Source organism: Toxorhynchites rutilus, chromosome 3 (assembly GCF_029784135.1).
Source record: "Toxorhynchites rutilus septentrionalis strain SRP chromosome 3, ASM2978413v1, whole genome shotgun sequence".
NCBI classification, from domain to species: domain Eukaryota; kingdom Metazoa; phylum Arthropoda; class Insecta; order Diptera; family Culicidae; genus Toxorhynchites; species Toxorhynchites rutilus.
Window position 1 is genome coordinate 101,399,618 of NC_073746.1, and position 17,398 is coordinate 101,417,015.

Below are 17,398 nucleotides of genomic sequence, written 5' to 3' on the forward strand. Positions count from 1 at the left end.
TTAATCGTGTACATGTCACATATTTATCATATCTATAATTAGCACATTACACAGTTGCCATTTTTCGGCTTTAGAGTATTCCCTTCTATACCATTGCAAATGGTACACATTTACACAGTAGCCATTTAGGCGTAAGAGTTTTCTATCTGTTCTTCCATTATCCAGTTAAGACTGGACAGCGGAGACAGTCGTTGATCCATTGTTGAGTTATTTATAGAACAGCAGCCCGATGTTTCTTGCAGAGCAGAGCAGTTGTATGGATGAATCGATCTTATTTCGACCGTGGATCGATCTCCATCGCTGATGATTGTTGCGTGGACGTAGTTATTCTGTAACAACACAAATATGGTCAATGGGGGCCCTGAGTTTTGAACTCACGATCGATCGCTTACTAAGCGAACGCGCAACCAATGTGGCTACGGAGACCCCCCCTGATGATTGTCACTTATTGGTTCAAGAAATCGTTTCAATTGCTTAAAATTTGCTTTCAAAACAGGCAAAATGTCCACATGATTGGCAGCGAAATAAAAACTCTCGTCCTTGAGAAAGGTCACTTGAAAAACCTTGCTTCTGTCCGGTCGCTAGCGTGAATGCGGTGAAATCGCGAAAAGCTTGTATGTACTTAACAAATTGAAAACAGACGGAGTTGAAATTCCGATATTTTCTCTATCCATTGTCCGTTGAACGAACGCTGCATTTGCTATCCCAATTCCATGAAAACGTTCGAAACGTTCGAAACTGTAAATAACCGGGTTCCGTGAAGTACACCATTTTGCCTCGGAACGCGGAAACGTATCTTACTTCTGCTGTGGCTGGAACAAGGAAGAGGACGATTGTGAGTGTGGCGTGCTCAGATGAGCTGTCAGGACGAGGTGCAAGGTTGCTGTAATCGAGGTATATACGAATGGTGGGATGAACGAGTATGGCGAGATACTTATAGCTGACAGTGCTGCCAATATGCACTCTGACGTCCACACATCCTCCCCCCTCTCTAAAAAAAAAACGGAACCTGGGGAATAGATGAAAGATTTTGACGTAGGACTACGTCTTTCATTTCTATACCGGGGTGTAAAATCAAAGTTTCTAAAACGAAAGCGTTACGCCGGAGACCGAGATTTTGAGCGTTAATAGCTCCTTAACAACTGAACGAAATGGTATGATAAACACTTCATTCGAAAGATAAAATGTCTACGCGTTCTATACTTGTTACTTTTTGATCCAAAAACTTGTTTTAATAGTCTTAAAATTGCTTTCAAAACAGGCTATTGAAATCACCAATCGGTATATGAGCGAGCGCCGCTCGGAAATCCACTCAGTTCTAATTGAACAGCGATTGGAGCATGTTGTCGCTGTTGTGGTGAAGCTCTTCGTTTATCATGAAAGCGCTGATGAACGGTGTCACCAAGAGCCTGTTTGTGCACCTTAGGCTAGACATGAATCCATCAGGAGGAGAGTGATGCCACAAACGGTTCCCCGGGAAGATCTCGAAGCAGCCGCTACACACACACACACACACATACACGCGCGGAATTCTTTCCGTTTGGATGCCATTCAGCATCGAGAAAGATCCGGAAAATAATCTGCCAGTTCCTCTGGGAATTTAAAAATACATTCATGTGAAAGAGTTTATTTGAATGTTTTCTATCCATGTAACACTGTGATCAAATATGTTTCAATCAAGTACTATTAACAGATGGTTATCGAGTTAGTATTAACCACTAGTGGGCTTCCAGTATCGAGGAAAATGTGGAAATATCTAATCGTTACTGAAAATAATCTGCCAGTTCCTCTGGGAATTTAAAATTACATTCATGTGAAAGAGTTTATTTTAATGTTTTCTATCCATAACATATCCATATAATACATTTGGGTTTGTGATTTGTCAATCAAGTACAGTTAGCAGGTTAGCTTCTGAAGATTATTCTTCAGAACAAGGTTTTTCGTATCCTATATTGGATGCATAAAACCTTGTGCCTCCAACGTAACGCTCTCGTTTTCGAAGTCTCCCAAATATTCATTTATTCATTCATTCAGAATGGATTTAGATTCAACTTCAAACAAATGATCTCTAAATCAACGATAGTCCTACGTCACCTTTGCGGTTATACCATAGATATAACCCACTTTCTGTTTTTTCTTCAGTTTTATCTTTATTTTCGACATTTCATGCCGTCCTCTTATGAAGCAGCATGGATAGCTGCTCTAATAGTGGGATTTGTTCATAAATGGTTATTGTTTTCATAATTCCCATTTATCTCGACGCAATTTTGAATGAAATTAAATTCTCGATTATCACGAGCCCCTTCAATCAAATGTGGCACGGTCGTTACGTTCCGCTTAAATTGAACATAGCGCGGTCGTCACGATCCGCTTTTCATAGCACCTAGCGCGGTCGTCACGATCCGCTTTTAATAGTACCTAGCTCGGTCGTCGCGATCCGCTTTTCATAGCACCTAGCGCGGTCGTCACGATCCGCTTTTAATAGTACCTAGCTCGGTCGTCGCGATCCGCTTTTTATAGTACCTAGCGCGGTCGTCACGATCCGCTTTTAATAGTACCTAGCGCGGTCGTCACGATCCGCTTTTCATAGCACCTAGCGCGGTCGTCACGATCCGCTTTTAATACTACCTAGCGCGGTCGTCACGATCCGCTTTTAATATTACCTAGCGCGGTCGTCACGATCCGCTTTTAATCAACATGATTCCGATCCCTTCCACAAGCCCAATCATATATAAAAAGTTCATTACTTCACACTTGTGTGGCGCCATAAGCTATAATGAACTTGCCGGTATCGCCTGTTAGGCTTCACAGTATCATCCCACCTCGCGTGCATATACTAGATGCACATACACACGCACGTTACCCACATTCAGTCGTATAGCACCAAGCATCGCCCCTTTCGACATACCAACTGTAACGAAAGAGTGATTCGGCTTCTCAGAGCGCGTTGGGTGATTCCTCGATTCCTCACACAACACTTTCCCTTTATTCAACAAAAAAACGAAAAGTGAGAAAAAAACAGGAAGTGGGTTATATCTATGGTATAACCGCAAGGGTGACGTAGGACTCTCGTTGATATAGAGATCATTTGTATGAAGTTGAATCTGAATTCATTCTGAATGAATGAATATTTGAAGAACTTCGAAAACGAGAGCGTTACGTTGGAGGCACAAGGTTTTATGCATCCAATATTGGATTCGGAAATATCCTACTGATGGGGAAGAATAATCTTCAGAAGCTATCCTGTTGATTGCGATTGATTGAAAAACCACAAAACCAAATGTATTTGGTCACAGTGTTTCATGGATAGAAAACATTCAAATAAATTCTTTCACATGAATATATTTTGAAAATTCCCAAAGGAACTGGCAGATTATTTTCAGTAACGATTAGATATTTCCACATTTTCCTCGATACTGGAAGCCCACCAGTGGTTAATGCCAACTCGATAACCACCTGTTAATAGCACTTGATTGAAACATATTTGGTCACAGTGTTACATGGATAGAAAACATTCAAATAAATTCTTTCACATGAATATATTTTGAAAATTCCCAAAGGAACTGGCAGATTATTTTCAGTAACGATTAGATATTTCCACATTTTCCTCGATACTGGAAGCCCACCAGTGGTTAATGCCAACTCGATAACCACCTGTTAATAGCACTTGATTGAAACATATTTGGTCACAGTGTTACATGGATAGAAAACATTCAATTAAACTCTTTCACATGAATATATTTTGAAAATTCCCAGAGGAACTGGCAGATTATTTTCAGTAACGATTAGATCTTTCCGGAACTTTCTCGATGCTGAATGGCATCCTAACGGAAAGAGTTCTGCGCGTGTATGTGTGGATCCTTCGCCGTCCACCTCCTCCAGCACGTTAGGCAACGATGTTGTCTTGTCGATGTCCTCACGAAAAATGAATGTGTCTCACCACCAGAATATCGCTTAAGTATGCTTTTTGTGTGTGATTGAATCGAGAGAAGGTGTGGTTTACGATGGCAATTTGGAAGGCAAACTAGAGGGGAATGAACTCTCTGAGCTCGGAACTTTCGGCGACTGAGCAATAATCGATTGCGGGCGCATACAATATTGGATACGGAAATATCCTACTGATGGGGAAGAATAATCTTCTGAAGCTATCCTGTTAATTGCGATTGATTGAAAAACCACAAAACCAAATGTATTTGGTCACAGTGTTACATGGATAGAAAACATTCAATTAAACTCTTTCACATGAATATATTTTGAAAATTCCCAAAGGAACTGGCAGATTATTTTCAGTAACGATTAGATATTTCCACATTTTCCTCGATACTGGAAGACCACCAGTGGTTAATGCCAACTCGATAACCACCTGTTAATAGCCGCGCGTGTATGTGTGTGTAGCGATGTCTTCCCAGGGAACCGTTTGTGGCATCACTCTCCTCCTGATAGATTCCCTTCTGGCCTAGGGTGCACAAACAGGCTCTTGGTGACACCGTTCATCCGCGCTTTCATGATAAATAAAGAGCTTCACCGCAACAGCGACAACATGCTCCAATCGCTGTTCAATTAGAACTGAGTGGATTTCCGAGCGCCGCTCGCTTATATACCGATTGGTGATTTCAATAGCCTGTTTTGAAAGCAATTTTAAGACTATTGAAACAAGTTTTTGGATCAAAAAGTAACAAGTATATAACGCGTAGACATTTTATCGTTCGAATGAAGTGTTTATCATACCATTTCGTTCAGTTGTTTAGGAGCTATTAACGCTCAAAATCTCGGTCTCCGGCGTAACGCTTTCGTTTTCGAAACTTTGATTTTACACCCCGGTATAGAAATGAAAGACGTAGTCCTACGTCAAAAACACTCGTGTTCAACCTTTTTCAGACCCGGCTACACTACAACAATCACAATGTCTAACCTGCAATACAGCCATGTTCCTTTTGACCTCCACACATTTGTTTTTTTTTCGAAATATATTTAGCTTTTTCGTCCCAACACCACGCCACAATAACCGGCCAAATGGTCAATTGGCTATGACGAACACAAATAGCCGTGCTGCAGGAAATTCCTGCTCCTGGCAGGATCGCCAATGTAAATAACCGGGTTCCGTGAAGTACACCATTTTGCCTCGGAACGCGGAAACGTATCTTACTTCTGCTGTGGCTGGAACAAGGAAGAGGACGATTGTGAGTGTGGCGTGCTCAGATGAGCTGTCAGGCCGAGGTGCAAGGTTGCTGTAATCGAGGTATATACGAATGGTGGGATGAACGAGTATGGCGAGATACTTATAGCTGACAGTGCTGCCAATATGCACTCTGGCGTCCACACAGAAACTATTCATTCACAAATACAACAAAATATATAAAGCAATAGCAAAAATGTGTAATGCAATGGTTTTGTATCTCAACCACACATACAAATCTTTCTGATATCATATGAATGTTTGCACGGGTCAAATGACAAAATGGTAGTAAGGGCAGATTACATATTAGGTTGTCATAAAAGTCCTGCGGTATTTTTTTTTGAATTTTCATTTGTTCATAAAATTAGTTACAATCATCTGTTTTAAGTCAAATATGCGCCGTTTTGTTCGATGACTTTTCATCGCCAGTCACCATCCGCTTCAGAAACGGGTCGATTTTGTTGCGATTCAGCAGCGATTCAAATGCGTCGATACGGTCAAAGATGTTTTTTGCGTCAACGCGTGTGGCACCCATACATCGAGCTTCTTTGTGAATCCAAGCTTCTTCAAATGGTTAATAACGGTTTGATGACTTATCCCCAGCTCTTGGCCGATGCTACGGCTGCTACTATGCCGGTCTTTCTCGGCTAATTCAGCGATTTTGTCGCAATTTTCGACGACAGGCCTTCCGGAGCGTGGCGCATCTTCGACGACCTATACCTATACGACCTATACGACCTATCTATACCGGGGTGTAAAATCAAAGTTTCTAAAACGAAAGCGTTACGCCGGAGACCGAGATTTTGAGCGTTAATAGCTCCTTAACAACTGAACGAAATGGTATGATAAACACTTCATTCGAAAGATAAAATGTCTACGCGTTCTATACTTGTTACTTTTTGATCCAAAAACTTGTTTTAATAGTCTTAAAATTGCTTTCAAAACAGGCTATTGAAATCACCAATCGGTATATGAGCGAGCGCCGCTCGGAAATCCACTCAGTTCTAATTGAACAGCGATTGGAGCATGTTGTCGCTGTTGTGGTGAAGCTCTTCGTTTATCATGAAAGCGCTGATGAACGGTGTCACCAAGAGCCTGTTTGTGCACCTTAGGCTAGACATGAATCCATCAGGAGGAGAGTGATGCCACAAACGGTTCCCCGGGAAGATCTCGAAGCAGCCGCTACACACACACACACACACATACACGCGCGGAATTCTTTCCGTTTGGATGCCATTCAGCATCGAGAAAGATCCGGAAAATAATCTGCCAGTTCCTCTGGGAATTTAAAAATACATTCATGTGAAAGAGTTTATTTGAATGTTTTCTATCCATGTAACACTGTGATCAAATATGTTTCAATCAAGTACTATTAACAGATGGTTATCGAGTTAGTATTAACCACTAGTGGGCTTCCAGTATCGAGGAAAATGTGGAAATATCTAATCGTTACTGAAAATAATCTGCCAGTTCCTCTGGGAATTTAAAATTACATTCATGTGAAAGAGTTTATTTTAATGTTTTCTATCCATAACATATCCATATAATACATTTGGGTTTGTGATTTGTCAATCAAGTACAGTTAGCAGGTTAGCTTCTGAAGATTATTCTTCAGAACAAGGTTTTTCGTATCCTATATTGGATGCATAAAACCTTGTGCCTCCAACGTAACGCTCTCGTTTTCGAAGTCTCCCAAATATTCATTTATTCATTCATTCAGAATGGATTTAGATTCAACTTCAAACAAATGATCTCTAAATCAACGATAGTCCTACGTCACCTTTGCGGTTATACCATAGATATAACCCACTTCCTGTTTTTTCTTCAGTTTTATCTTTATTTTCGACATTTCATGCCGTCCTCTTATGAAGCAGCATGGATAGCTGCTCTAATAGTGGGATTTGTTCATAAATGGTTATTGTTTTCATAATTCCCATTTATCTCGACGCAATTTTGAATGAAATTAAATTCTCGATTATCACGAGCCCCTTCAATCAAATGTGGCACGGTCGTTACGTTCCGCTTAAATTGAACATAGCGCGGTCGTCACGATCCGCTTTTCATAGCACCTAGCGCGGTCGTCACGATCCGCTTTTAATAGTACCTAGCTCGGTCGTCGCGATCCGCTTTTCATAGCACCTAGCGCGGTCGTCACGATCCGCTTTTAATAGTACCTAGCTCGGTCGTCGCGATCCGCTTTTTATAGTACCTAGCGCGGTCGTCACGATCCGCTTTTAATAGTACCTAGCGCGGTCGTCACGATCCGCTTTTCATAGCACCTAGCGCGGTCGTCACGATCCGCTTTTAATACTACCTAGCGCGGTCGTCACGATCCGCTTTTAATATTACCTAGCGCGGTCGTCACGATCCGCTTTTAATCAACATGATTCCGATCCCTTCCACAAGCCCAATCATATATAAAAAGTTCATTACTTCACACTTGTGTGGCGCCATAAGCTATAATGAACTTGCCGGTATCGCCTGTTAGGCTTCACAGTATCATCCCACCTCGCGTGCATATACTAGATGCACATACACACGCACGTTACCCACATTCAGTCGTATAGCACCAAGCATCGCCCCTTTCGACATACCAACTGTAACGAAAGAGTGATTCGGCTTCTCAGAGCGCGTTGGGTGATTCCTCGATTCCTCACACAACACTTTCCCTTTATTCAACAAAAAAACGAAAAGTGAGAAAAAAACAGGAAGTGGGTTATATCTATGGTATAACCGCAAGGGTGACGTAGGACTCTCGTTGATATAGAGATCATTTGTATGAAGTTGAATCTGAATTCATTCTGAATGAATGAATATTTGAAGAACTTCGAAAACGAGAGCGTTACGTTGGAGGCACAAGGTTTTATGCATCCAATATTGGATACGGAAATATCCTACTGATGGGGAAGAATAATCTTCAGAAGCTATCCTGTTGATTGCGATTGATTGAAAAACCACAAAACCAAATGTATTTGGTCACAGTGTTTCATGGATAGAAAACATTCAAATAAATTCTTTCACATGAATATATTTTGAAAATTCCCAAAGGAACTGGCAGATTATTTTCAGTAACGATTAGATATTTCCACATTTTCCTCGATACTGGAAGCCCACCAGTGGTTAATGCCAACTCGATAACCACCTGTTAATAGCACTTGATTGAAACATATTTGGTCACAGTGTTACATGGATAGAAAACATTCAAATAAATTCTTTCACATGAATATATTTTGAAAATTCCCAAAGGAACTGGCAGATTATTTTCAGTAACGATTAGATATTTCCACATTTTCCTCGATACTGGAAGCCCACCAGTGGTTAATGCCAACTCGATAACCACCTGTTAATAGCACTTGATTGAAACATATTTGGTCACAGTGTTACATGGATAGAAAACATTCAATTAAACTCTTTCACATGAATATATTTTGAAAATTCCCAGAGGAACTGGCAGATTATTTTCAGTAACGATTAGATCTTTCCGGAACTTTCTCGATGCTGAATGGCATCCTAACGGAAAGAGTTCTGCGCGTGTATGTGTGGATCCTTCGCCGTCCACCTCCTCCAGCACGTTAGGCAACGATGTTGTCTTGTCGATGTCCTCACGAAAAATGAATGTGTCTCACCACCAGAATATCGCTTAAGTATGCTTTTTGTGTGTGATTGAATCGAGAGAAGGTGTGGTTTACGATGGCAATTTGGAAGGCAAACTAGAGGGGAATGAACTCTCTGAGCTCGGAACTTTCGGCGACTGAGCAATAATCGATTGCGGGCGCATACAATATTGGATACGGAAATATCCTACTGATGGGGAAGAATAATCTTCTGAAGCTATCCTGTTAATTGCGATTGATTGAAAAACCACAAAACCAAATGTATTTGGTCACAGTGTTACATGGATAGAAAACATTCAATTAAACTCTTTCACATGAATATATTTTGAAAATTCCCAAAGGAACTGGCAGATTATTTTCAGTAACGATTAGATATTTCCACATTTTCCTCGATACTGGAAGACCACCAGTGGTTAATGCCAACTCGATAACCACCTGTTAATAGCCGCGCGTGTATGTGTGTGTAGCGATGTCTTCCCAGGGAACCGTTTGTGGCATCACTCTCCTCCTGATAGATTCCCTTCTGGCCTAGGGTGCACAAACAGGCTCTTGGTGACACCGTTCATCCGCGCTTTCATGATAAATAAAGAGCTTCACCGCAACAGCGACAACATGCTCCAATCGCTGTTCAATTAGAACTGAGTGGATTTCCGAGCGCCGCTCGCTTATATACCGATTGGTGATTTCAATAGCCTGTTTTGAAAGCAATTTTAAGACTATTGAAACAAGTTTTTGGATCAAAAAGTAACAAGTATATAACGCGTAGACATTTTATCGTTCGAATGAAGTGTTTATCATACCATTTCGTTCAGTTGTTTAGGAGCTATTAACGCTCAAAATCTCGGTCTCCGGCGTAACGCTTTCGTTTTCGAAACTTTGATTTTACACCCCGGTATAGAAATGAAAGACGTAGTCCTACGTCAAAAACACTCGTGTTCAACCTTTTTCAGACCCGGCTACACTACAACAATCACAATGTCTAACCTGCAATACAGCCATGTTCCTTTTGACCTCCACACATTTGTTTTTTTTTCGAAATATATTTAGCTTTTTCGTCCCAACACCACGCCACAATAACCGGCCAAATGGTCAATTGGCTATGACGAACACAAATAGCCGTGCTGCAGGAAATTCCTGCTCCTGGCAGGATCGCCAATGTAAATAACCGGGTTCCGTGAAGTACACCATTTTGCCTCGGAACGCGGAAACGTATCTTACTTCTGCTGTGGCTGGAACAAGGAAGAGGACGATTGTGAGTGTGGCGTGCTCAGATGAGCTGTCAGGCCGAGGTGCAAGGTTGCTGTAATCGAGGTATATACGAATGGTGGGATGAACGAGTATGGCGAGATACTTATAGCTGACAGTGCTGCCAATATGCACTCTGGCGTCCACACAGAAACTATTCATTCACAAATACAACAAAATATATAAAGCAATAGCAAAAATGTGTAATGCAATGGTTTTGTATCTCAACCACACATACAAATCTTTCTGATATCATATGAATGTTTGCACGGGTCAAATGACAAAATGGTAGTAAGGGCAGATTACATATTAGGTTGTCATAAAAGTCCTGCGGTATTTTTTTTTGAATTTTCATTTGTTCATAAAATTAGTTACAATCATCTGTTTTAAGTCAAATATGCGCCGTTTTGTTCGATGACTTTTCATCGCCAGTCACAATCCGCTTCAGAAACGGGTCGATTTTGTTGCGATTCAGCAGCGATTCAAATGCGTCGATACGGTCAAAGATGTTTTTTGCGTCAACGCGTGTGGCACCCATACATCGAGCTTCTTTGTGAATCCAAGCTTCTTCAAATGGTTAATAACGGTTTGATGACTTATCCCCAGCTCTTGGCCGATGCTACGGCTGCTACTATGCCGGTCTTTCTCGGCTAATTCAGCGATTTTGTCGCAATTTTCGACGACAGGCCTTCCGGAGCGTGGCGCATCTTCGACGACCTCTACACCAGAACAAAAACGTTGAAATCATCGTTGTGCGGTGGAAATAGAAACTGTATCGGGTCCATAAACTGCACAAATTTTATTGGCAGCTTGAGATGCATTTTTGCCTTTGTCATAGTACTACTGTAAAATATGTCGGATTTTCTCTTTATTTTGCTCCATATTTGCGACACTATAACTCACGAACGACTTAACCAAACAAAACACTGTCAAGGACAGTGTTTTGTTTGGTTAAGCGCGCAAAAATACCTTTCCAACAAGCTATAGTATGACTCGATACAATGAATACAACTAGAACTACGCGCTTACAACGACACCTCGCGGGAATACCGCAGGACTTTTTTGACAGCCTAATATATTTCTTGGTAAAAAAAATAACAGAAGAGAGAAGAAAACAATAAAAAATACATTCGATGTATGTTTTTAGAAAAGTAGTGTAGGCAAACTATGTTGTGACAACGTGATTTGCAAGAAAATTTTGACTAAAAGTGTCATTTGACCCCTCGTGGTAGGTTCATGTTAACATAAAGCAATACCAGATGGACAAACCAAAAGAGGGCCGCAGGTTCAGTAATCTAATCTAATCCAACGAATCTAATTCACCCTTCCAATGATATCCATCTTGACAAGTGCTCAGCTTTTTGTGGATGTGTTTTTACAGGGCAATCGGAGCGCCTCTGTATGATCGTTGAATAAATTGTAATGATCTGTCAATCATAAATTCCAAAATAATTCAAATACAATGTGTGAACACGTCCAGTGACATGTAACCGAAGCTAGTAAATAAATGATTCAGTTTTTTGTGTAGATGAGCAAGCAAGCAAGCAAGATGCGCATTTCATTCACTTTGGATTCCACCACTCCCTGAGAAGAATTGTGTATAACTAAAGCTTCACTCTAACAACGCAGGTATCAATGAGTGTTTTGCGAAATAACTGATGAATGATGGAAGCCAACTTCCTGAAACTATCCTCAGAATGTGTAAATTTGAACTACTATTGGGAGTACAGATTACAAAAGCTTGATTCATTCAAAACAAAATGCACTAATAGACAAAAAACCGAGATTTTTAAACTCTGAATATCACCTTTCCCCATGTCTCAATCAATTTTTGAATTCTATATCGGAAAACAAGACTTATTTTTGGAGGACATGAAAGTTGAAAATGTAATATCCTACATTCAGAAACGTTTATCCTACCGCTTAGATTTTGTGGCAAAATCAAATTTCATAAACTGCATATTAGTAAATGTACCTACGATAGCGTTGAATTGTGGTGGTAAGAACTCCACCGAAACTGTGAATCGTATGACATCATGGACCATTTAAAAGAGGCAGAAAACGGTTTTGTACTCTCAATGTTGTACTTCATAGCGAAAAATCAATAAAATTTATATTACTAATACTTATGCTAATGAGTTCCTACTTTCAAGAGACCACCTCGTATGCATGTCGATGAAAAGTGTGACACAACATCGCTCCTTCTGAAGTGATGAATTCTGAATAACCAATTCTTTACAACGCTTTTTATTATATAACAGCATCTATTTTCTGAAAGGAACTTTGTTTTCTCATCACAGTGCCCATCATCATATGTTTGAGGAGGTCTAATACCGCTGTACACTTGGTGACTTAACTGCGCTATGCGTTGCTAATTGCAAAATTGAAAATCGTAAAAAAATCGTAAATGCACCGCGCATCAGGCGATAAACTGGGTTCTCCGCTTTTATGCATTTAGGTGCAGTCTCGAAAACGTGCAGCTGGTGATAGGTTGTACGAAAGTTCTGCTCCAACTACATAGACTAGAAAACTAGAAAGATTTAACCAGGACAGTTAACAAGTTCCAAATTGAGAGTAGCAAAATTGGATTCGCAATGCCTCAAGAACAAGATGATTTTTTTACTTTCCCGTATCCTGAAGCCAGACGGGATGAATCGATCATAGAAGAGTTCCATGGTGTGAAGGTGTCCGATCCATACCGCTGGTTGGAAGATCCCGATTCGGAAGAAACCAGAGCGTACGTGGAGAAGCAAAACCAAATCTCCCAAACCTTCCTGGAGCGATGTCCCGAGTGGGACAAACTGAATGAGAATCTAACTAAGCGGTGGAATTACCCCAAGTATTCGTGCCCATTTAAGAACGGCGATCGGTACGCCTTTCAGAAAAACACCGGATTGCAGAATCAAGACGTGTTGTATATCCAGGACTCGCTGGATGCCGAACCAATGGTTTTCCTGGATCCTAATGCGTTATCTTCCGATGGTACTGTTGCGTTGGCTGACTTCCAATTTTCCGAAGATGGGAATCTTTGTGTGTACGGCCTCAGCCAGAGTGGATCCGACTGGACCACACTCAAAGTCCGCGATGTAAACAGCGGCGAAGATTTCCCCGAAACGTTAGAATACACCAAGTTCCTGAGGACATCGTGGACCACGGATAACCAAGGTTTCTTCTACTCACGCTATCCTGCGATGGATGGAAAATCTGACGGTTCCGAGACGGCACCTAACGAGAATCAGAAGATTTACTATCATCGGGTTGGGGAAGCCCAGAACAAGGATGTGCTGATTGCCGAATTTCCTGAGAAGCCCTCATGGAGTTTAGCACCGGATGTATCTGATTGTGGCAAATATTTGCTGTTGTACATCATGGAGGGCATTGGAAGTACGTTGCTGTACTTCAGCAAACTGGGAAAATCCGAAGATATCACTGGGAAGCTAGAGTTTGTTAAGGTCGTTACGGAATTAGATAGCGAATATGATTACATCACCAATGAGGGCAGTATTTTCAGCTTCCGCACGAACAAAAACGCTCCAAACTATCGTTTGGTGAATATCAACTTTGATAGCCCCACTTCCGAGAACTGGGAGACATTGGTCCCGGAGCATGAGACAAACGTGCTTGAGTGGTCGTACTGTGTCGATCAGGATAAAATTGTTCTAGGTTACCTGAATGATGTGAAATCGGTGATGCAGGTGCACAATCTAATCGATGGTAGCTTCGTGTCGAGGTTCCCGCTGGAGATTGGCACCGTGTCGGCTTTCAGCGGTAGAAAAAAGTACTCGGAAATATTTTTCCGCTTTGTGTCTTTTTTGACACCGGGTATTGTCTTCCATTATGATTTCGCAACGGATCACGCGGAACCAACTATCTTCCACAAGATACAGATTGAGAACTTCGACAGCAATCTCTACAAGGTCGAACAAGTTTTCTACAAAAGTAAGGATGAGGAAAGTATTCCAATGTTTATTATACAGAAGAAAACAGAGCAGCAGAAACAAAAACCATGCCTTCTATTTGGATATGGAGGTTTCAACATTTCCATTCAGCCGTCTTTCAAAGTAGGAGGTCTGGTGTTCATCGATTCTTTCGATGGAATTTTAGCGTACCCCAATATTCGAGGTGGCGGCGAATATGGCGAGCGGTGGCACAATGGCGGACGCTTGCTCCAGAAACAGAACACCTTCGACGATTTCCAATATGCGGCGCAGTTTCTGGTCGAGATCGGTTACACGCGACACAATCAAATCGTTATCCAGGGTGGTTCCAATGGAGGTCTACTGGTTGGAGCCTGCATAAACCAGCGTCCGGATTTGTTCGGAGCTGCAGTTGCTCAAGTCGGGGTGATGGACATGCTTCGCTTCCACAAGTTCACGCTCGGGAAGGGGTGGGTCACCGACTACGGTGACATCGTGGTGAAGGAGCACTTCGAGAATTTGTACCGGTATTCTCCGCTGCACAATGTGCACAGGCCACAAAACGAAAGCGAACAGTACCCGGCGACACTGGTACTAACCGCGGATCACGACGATCGCGTAAGTCCGCTACACACGCTGAAATTCGTCGCTGCATTACATCATGCCGTTAAGGATTGTCCCTATCAGAAGAATCCGTTGCTGTTGCGTGTGTACAGCAAGGCCGGCCACGGGGCAGGTAAGCCGACAGCGAAACGAATTGAGGAAGCCACCGACGTTTTGACGTTCATGTTCAAAGCCTTGAAATGCAAACTAAATTGTTAAGAGCGAGACTTTCAGTGCCAAGCAGAGGAATATGCTTCTTGTTAGTTGTTATTGCAATGCAGTCATTATGACAACGGTTTGAATGAAACGAGGTGAATACCAATTGTCGACCATCGGGGCACTTAACCAAACCATAGAGAACCTGAACTAATGATCTAGCTTCCCAATAAAACAATAAATAAGCGCCAACTGTACCGCATTAATCATGAGTAAATATCATAACATAATATAGACAACACAGTGAGATTCAATCACACTTGGGAAAGGGACCCCATTTAACAAAATAATAATATTAACCAGACACAAACGTGTCAAATGTAATTCATAAACAAAAGCAATAAATTAAATCTCTAAAAACCTTCTGAATGAATTCCGTCAATAAACCCATATTGTTTTTGGTCAATAACTTTTCCGAACTCCAATGAGGTTCCCAAGCCTGGTCCGCATTTAACTCAAGCAGGAGAACTGATCATAATAGCTTTCAGCGGCGAATGTCATATTAGGCAAAAAAAAACGCTTTAGGGAACACCAAAAGCTTCAAGTAAGTCATGTAATCTTATTGATGTAAAGAGAATTCGATACTTTTTATTTACCCACTAGATCAACATATTGTGCCCGCGAGTTCTGGAATAACCCTATAAAAACAAAGCTAAGAAAATATTTAGAAGAGTGAAGAGGACCGCATTTTTAACGTAGAACCACGAGTTCATTCCATTCAATTTGTCTTCAATTCAATTATCACTTTCGATATCGTTAGAAGAAGGAAGGAAATTGTATAATTAACTCTTCAGAATATTTTTGGTGGCACTAATGCGTGATTTTGATGTAACGTTATCGTAGCCTTCAAAAACAGATTCTAATTTTCATATTGAGTCTTAGCCTCAGTATATAGCGTTGGCTGATCGTTGTCAAAAGTGAAACTAAAAGAGAAAGTCACCGATTTAAAATATGGGAGGTTGTGTCCAAGACACGACTGCATTGTTGACATAGAACTACGATGTTATTCTACATATGTCGCTTGTTTATAACTTCGGATATTATTTTATAATGCTGTGAAATTTTAGAAATAACTGTTTAGTAGAATGGTTTGATCAACCTGAAATGTTTTTTTTTGGTACTTTCGTATTAGCGTCACCGGAACCGAAATACAATAGATAACAATTACTTAACCGGGCATATGTATGCTCGCTAACGCTGGGTCTGACCTAACTAAAGGATCGTCTCCTATGTTTCGAACTAACCGGGCAATCGATGGAACACAGGTTTGTTTGCGAAAGGTCGCCGCTTCCGACGGCGGGTCGGCGGCCGACTCGGATTGCGTCACCTCGGCGGCTTAGGGCCGCCTCTGATCGAACAATAAAAATGCTATCTATTATACAATAAAACAATGCGAACAATAAAAATGCTATCTATTATATTTCGGCTCCGGTGACGCTAATACGAAAGTACCGTTTTTTTTAATTGTAGAATCAATTGTCGATAGTTGATTGATGATTCATTCTCGCCCTCGTAGAACAATACACTATCGTATGTCGCAATTTGTTTCATGTCAATGCATTGATAGTTTACCTCGAACGCTATTCCGGAAGTTTTTTTTTCGCAATTGACATAGACTCGGCTGTGCAACTCTCAAGGCTGCAAGAGAAAGGGACTACTGCTCCCTTCTGATCTGCTAAACGGTTGGATACGGAAAGAGGCAGAATCAATGAAACCGTACATGGAAAATGTTAGTTTATGTTCAGCACACTTTTACACTAACTGGAATCTGTTCAGTCGGTACCACACATCGGCTACAGTCGATTATATACTTGTTGCACCAGCACTGTTATTCCAAATCTTATAATTACATCAATATATCTTTGGCACCGTATGGAAATAACAACAATGACAATATATGACAATATATGTGACAATATATCAAATATCATGCTACCTGTAATTCAGTATTGCCTCAGTGGAATCGCACCTCTTGGTATCGTTCGTTCAACTTAAATCAAGCGCGAAACAAGCGTTTGCCCTAGCATGCTTACAGAGCCATACATTGGTGGCTCAAAGCTCTCATCATTTTGCGCTATTTTCAAAAGAAACGCTTCTGTTAATATAACTGGCCTCGAAAAAAGTTGCATTACTTTCTCATGCTCGAGATAAGCGCAGCTGTCATCCTTAGTGGAGAATGTTTTGCTACTGGCGAGCGAAACCTGCGTTATGAACACCTTTCCTTTCACACTACTGAAAATTTGGTAGACAGCGTTATTTCTTCGTGGTGAGGTCATTTTAAATGGAGCCATCCTTTCCGGAAAATGTCGAAAAATGATACTTCTGAGTTGGCCTCTGTATATCTCTCGTTATACACTAATGCACAATACCAGCTGGAAAAAAACATAGTGAAAGAATCTTACTTTACATTGCAATGTTCAAGTCGTTAACAAAAAAAAACTTAGATAATGGCCTTCACAGATTACGAAGTCGGTTTAGGACCACTTTCTCCTATAAGAATGGTAATTTGAAAACACGATGAATCAATATTCAAACTTCATTCCCACAGTTTAGTATTATGGCGGAACTGTGCTTTTCAAATGTAGATAAAATATGAGCGTAATTCATATTGCCTAACAACGAGGCGC

At 41.1% G+C, this 17,398-nt stretch overlaps 1 protein-coding gene across 1 annotated transcript; it reads left to right on the forward strand.

Moving 5' to 3' along the window:
- The first annotated feature begins 12,510 nt into the window (after window positions 1–12,510).
- LOC129778116 (prolyl endopeptidase-like) lies at window positions 12,511–15,127 on the forward strand. The gene has a single exon (XM_055784806.1). The coding sequence runs from the start codon at window positions 12,630–12,632 to the stop codon at window positions 14,772–14,774; it is 2,145 nt and encodes a 714-aa protein (XP_055640781.1). The 5' UTR covers window positions 12,511–12,629; the 3' UTR covers window positions 14,775–15,127.
- The last annotated feature ends 2,271 nt before the right edge of the window (window positions 15,128–17,398 follow it).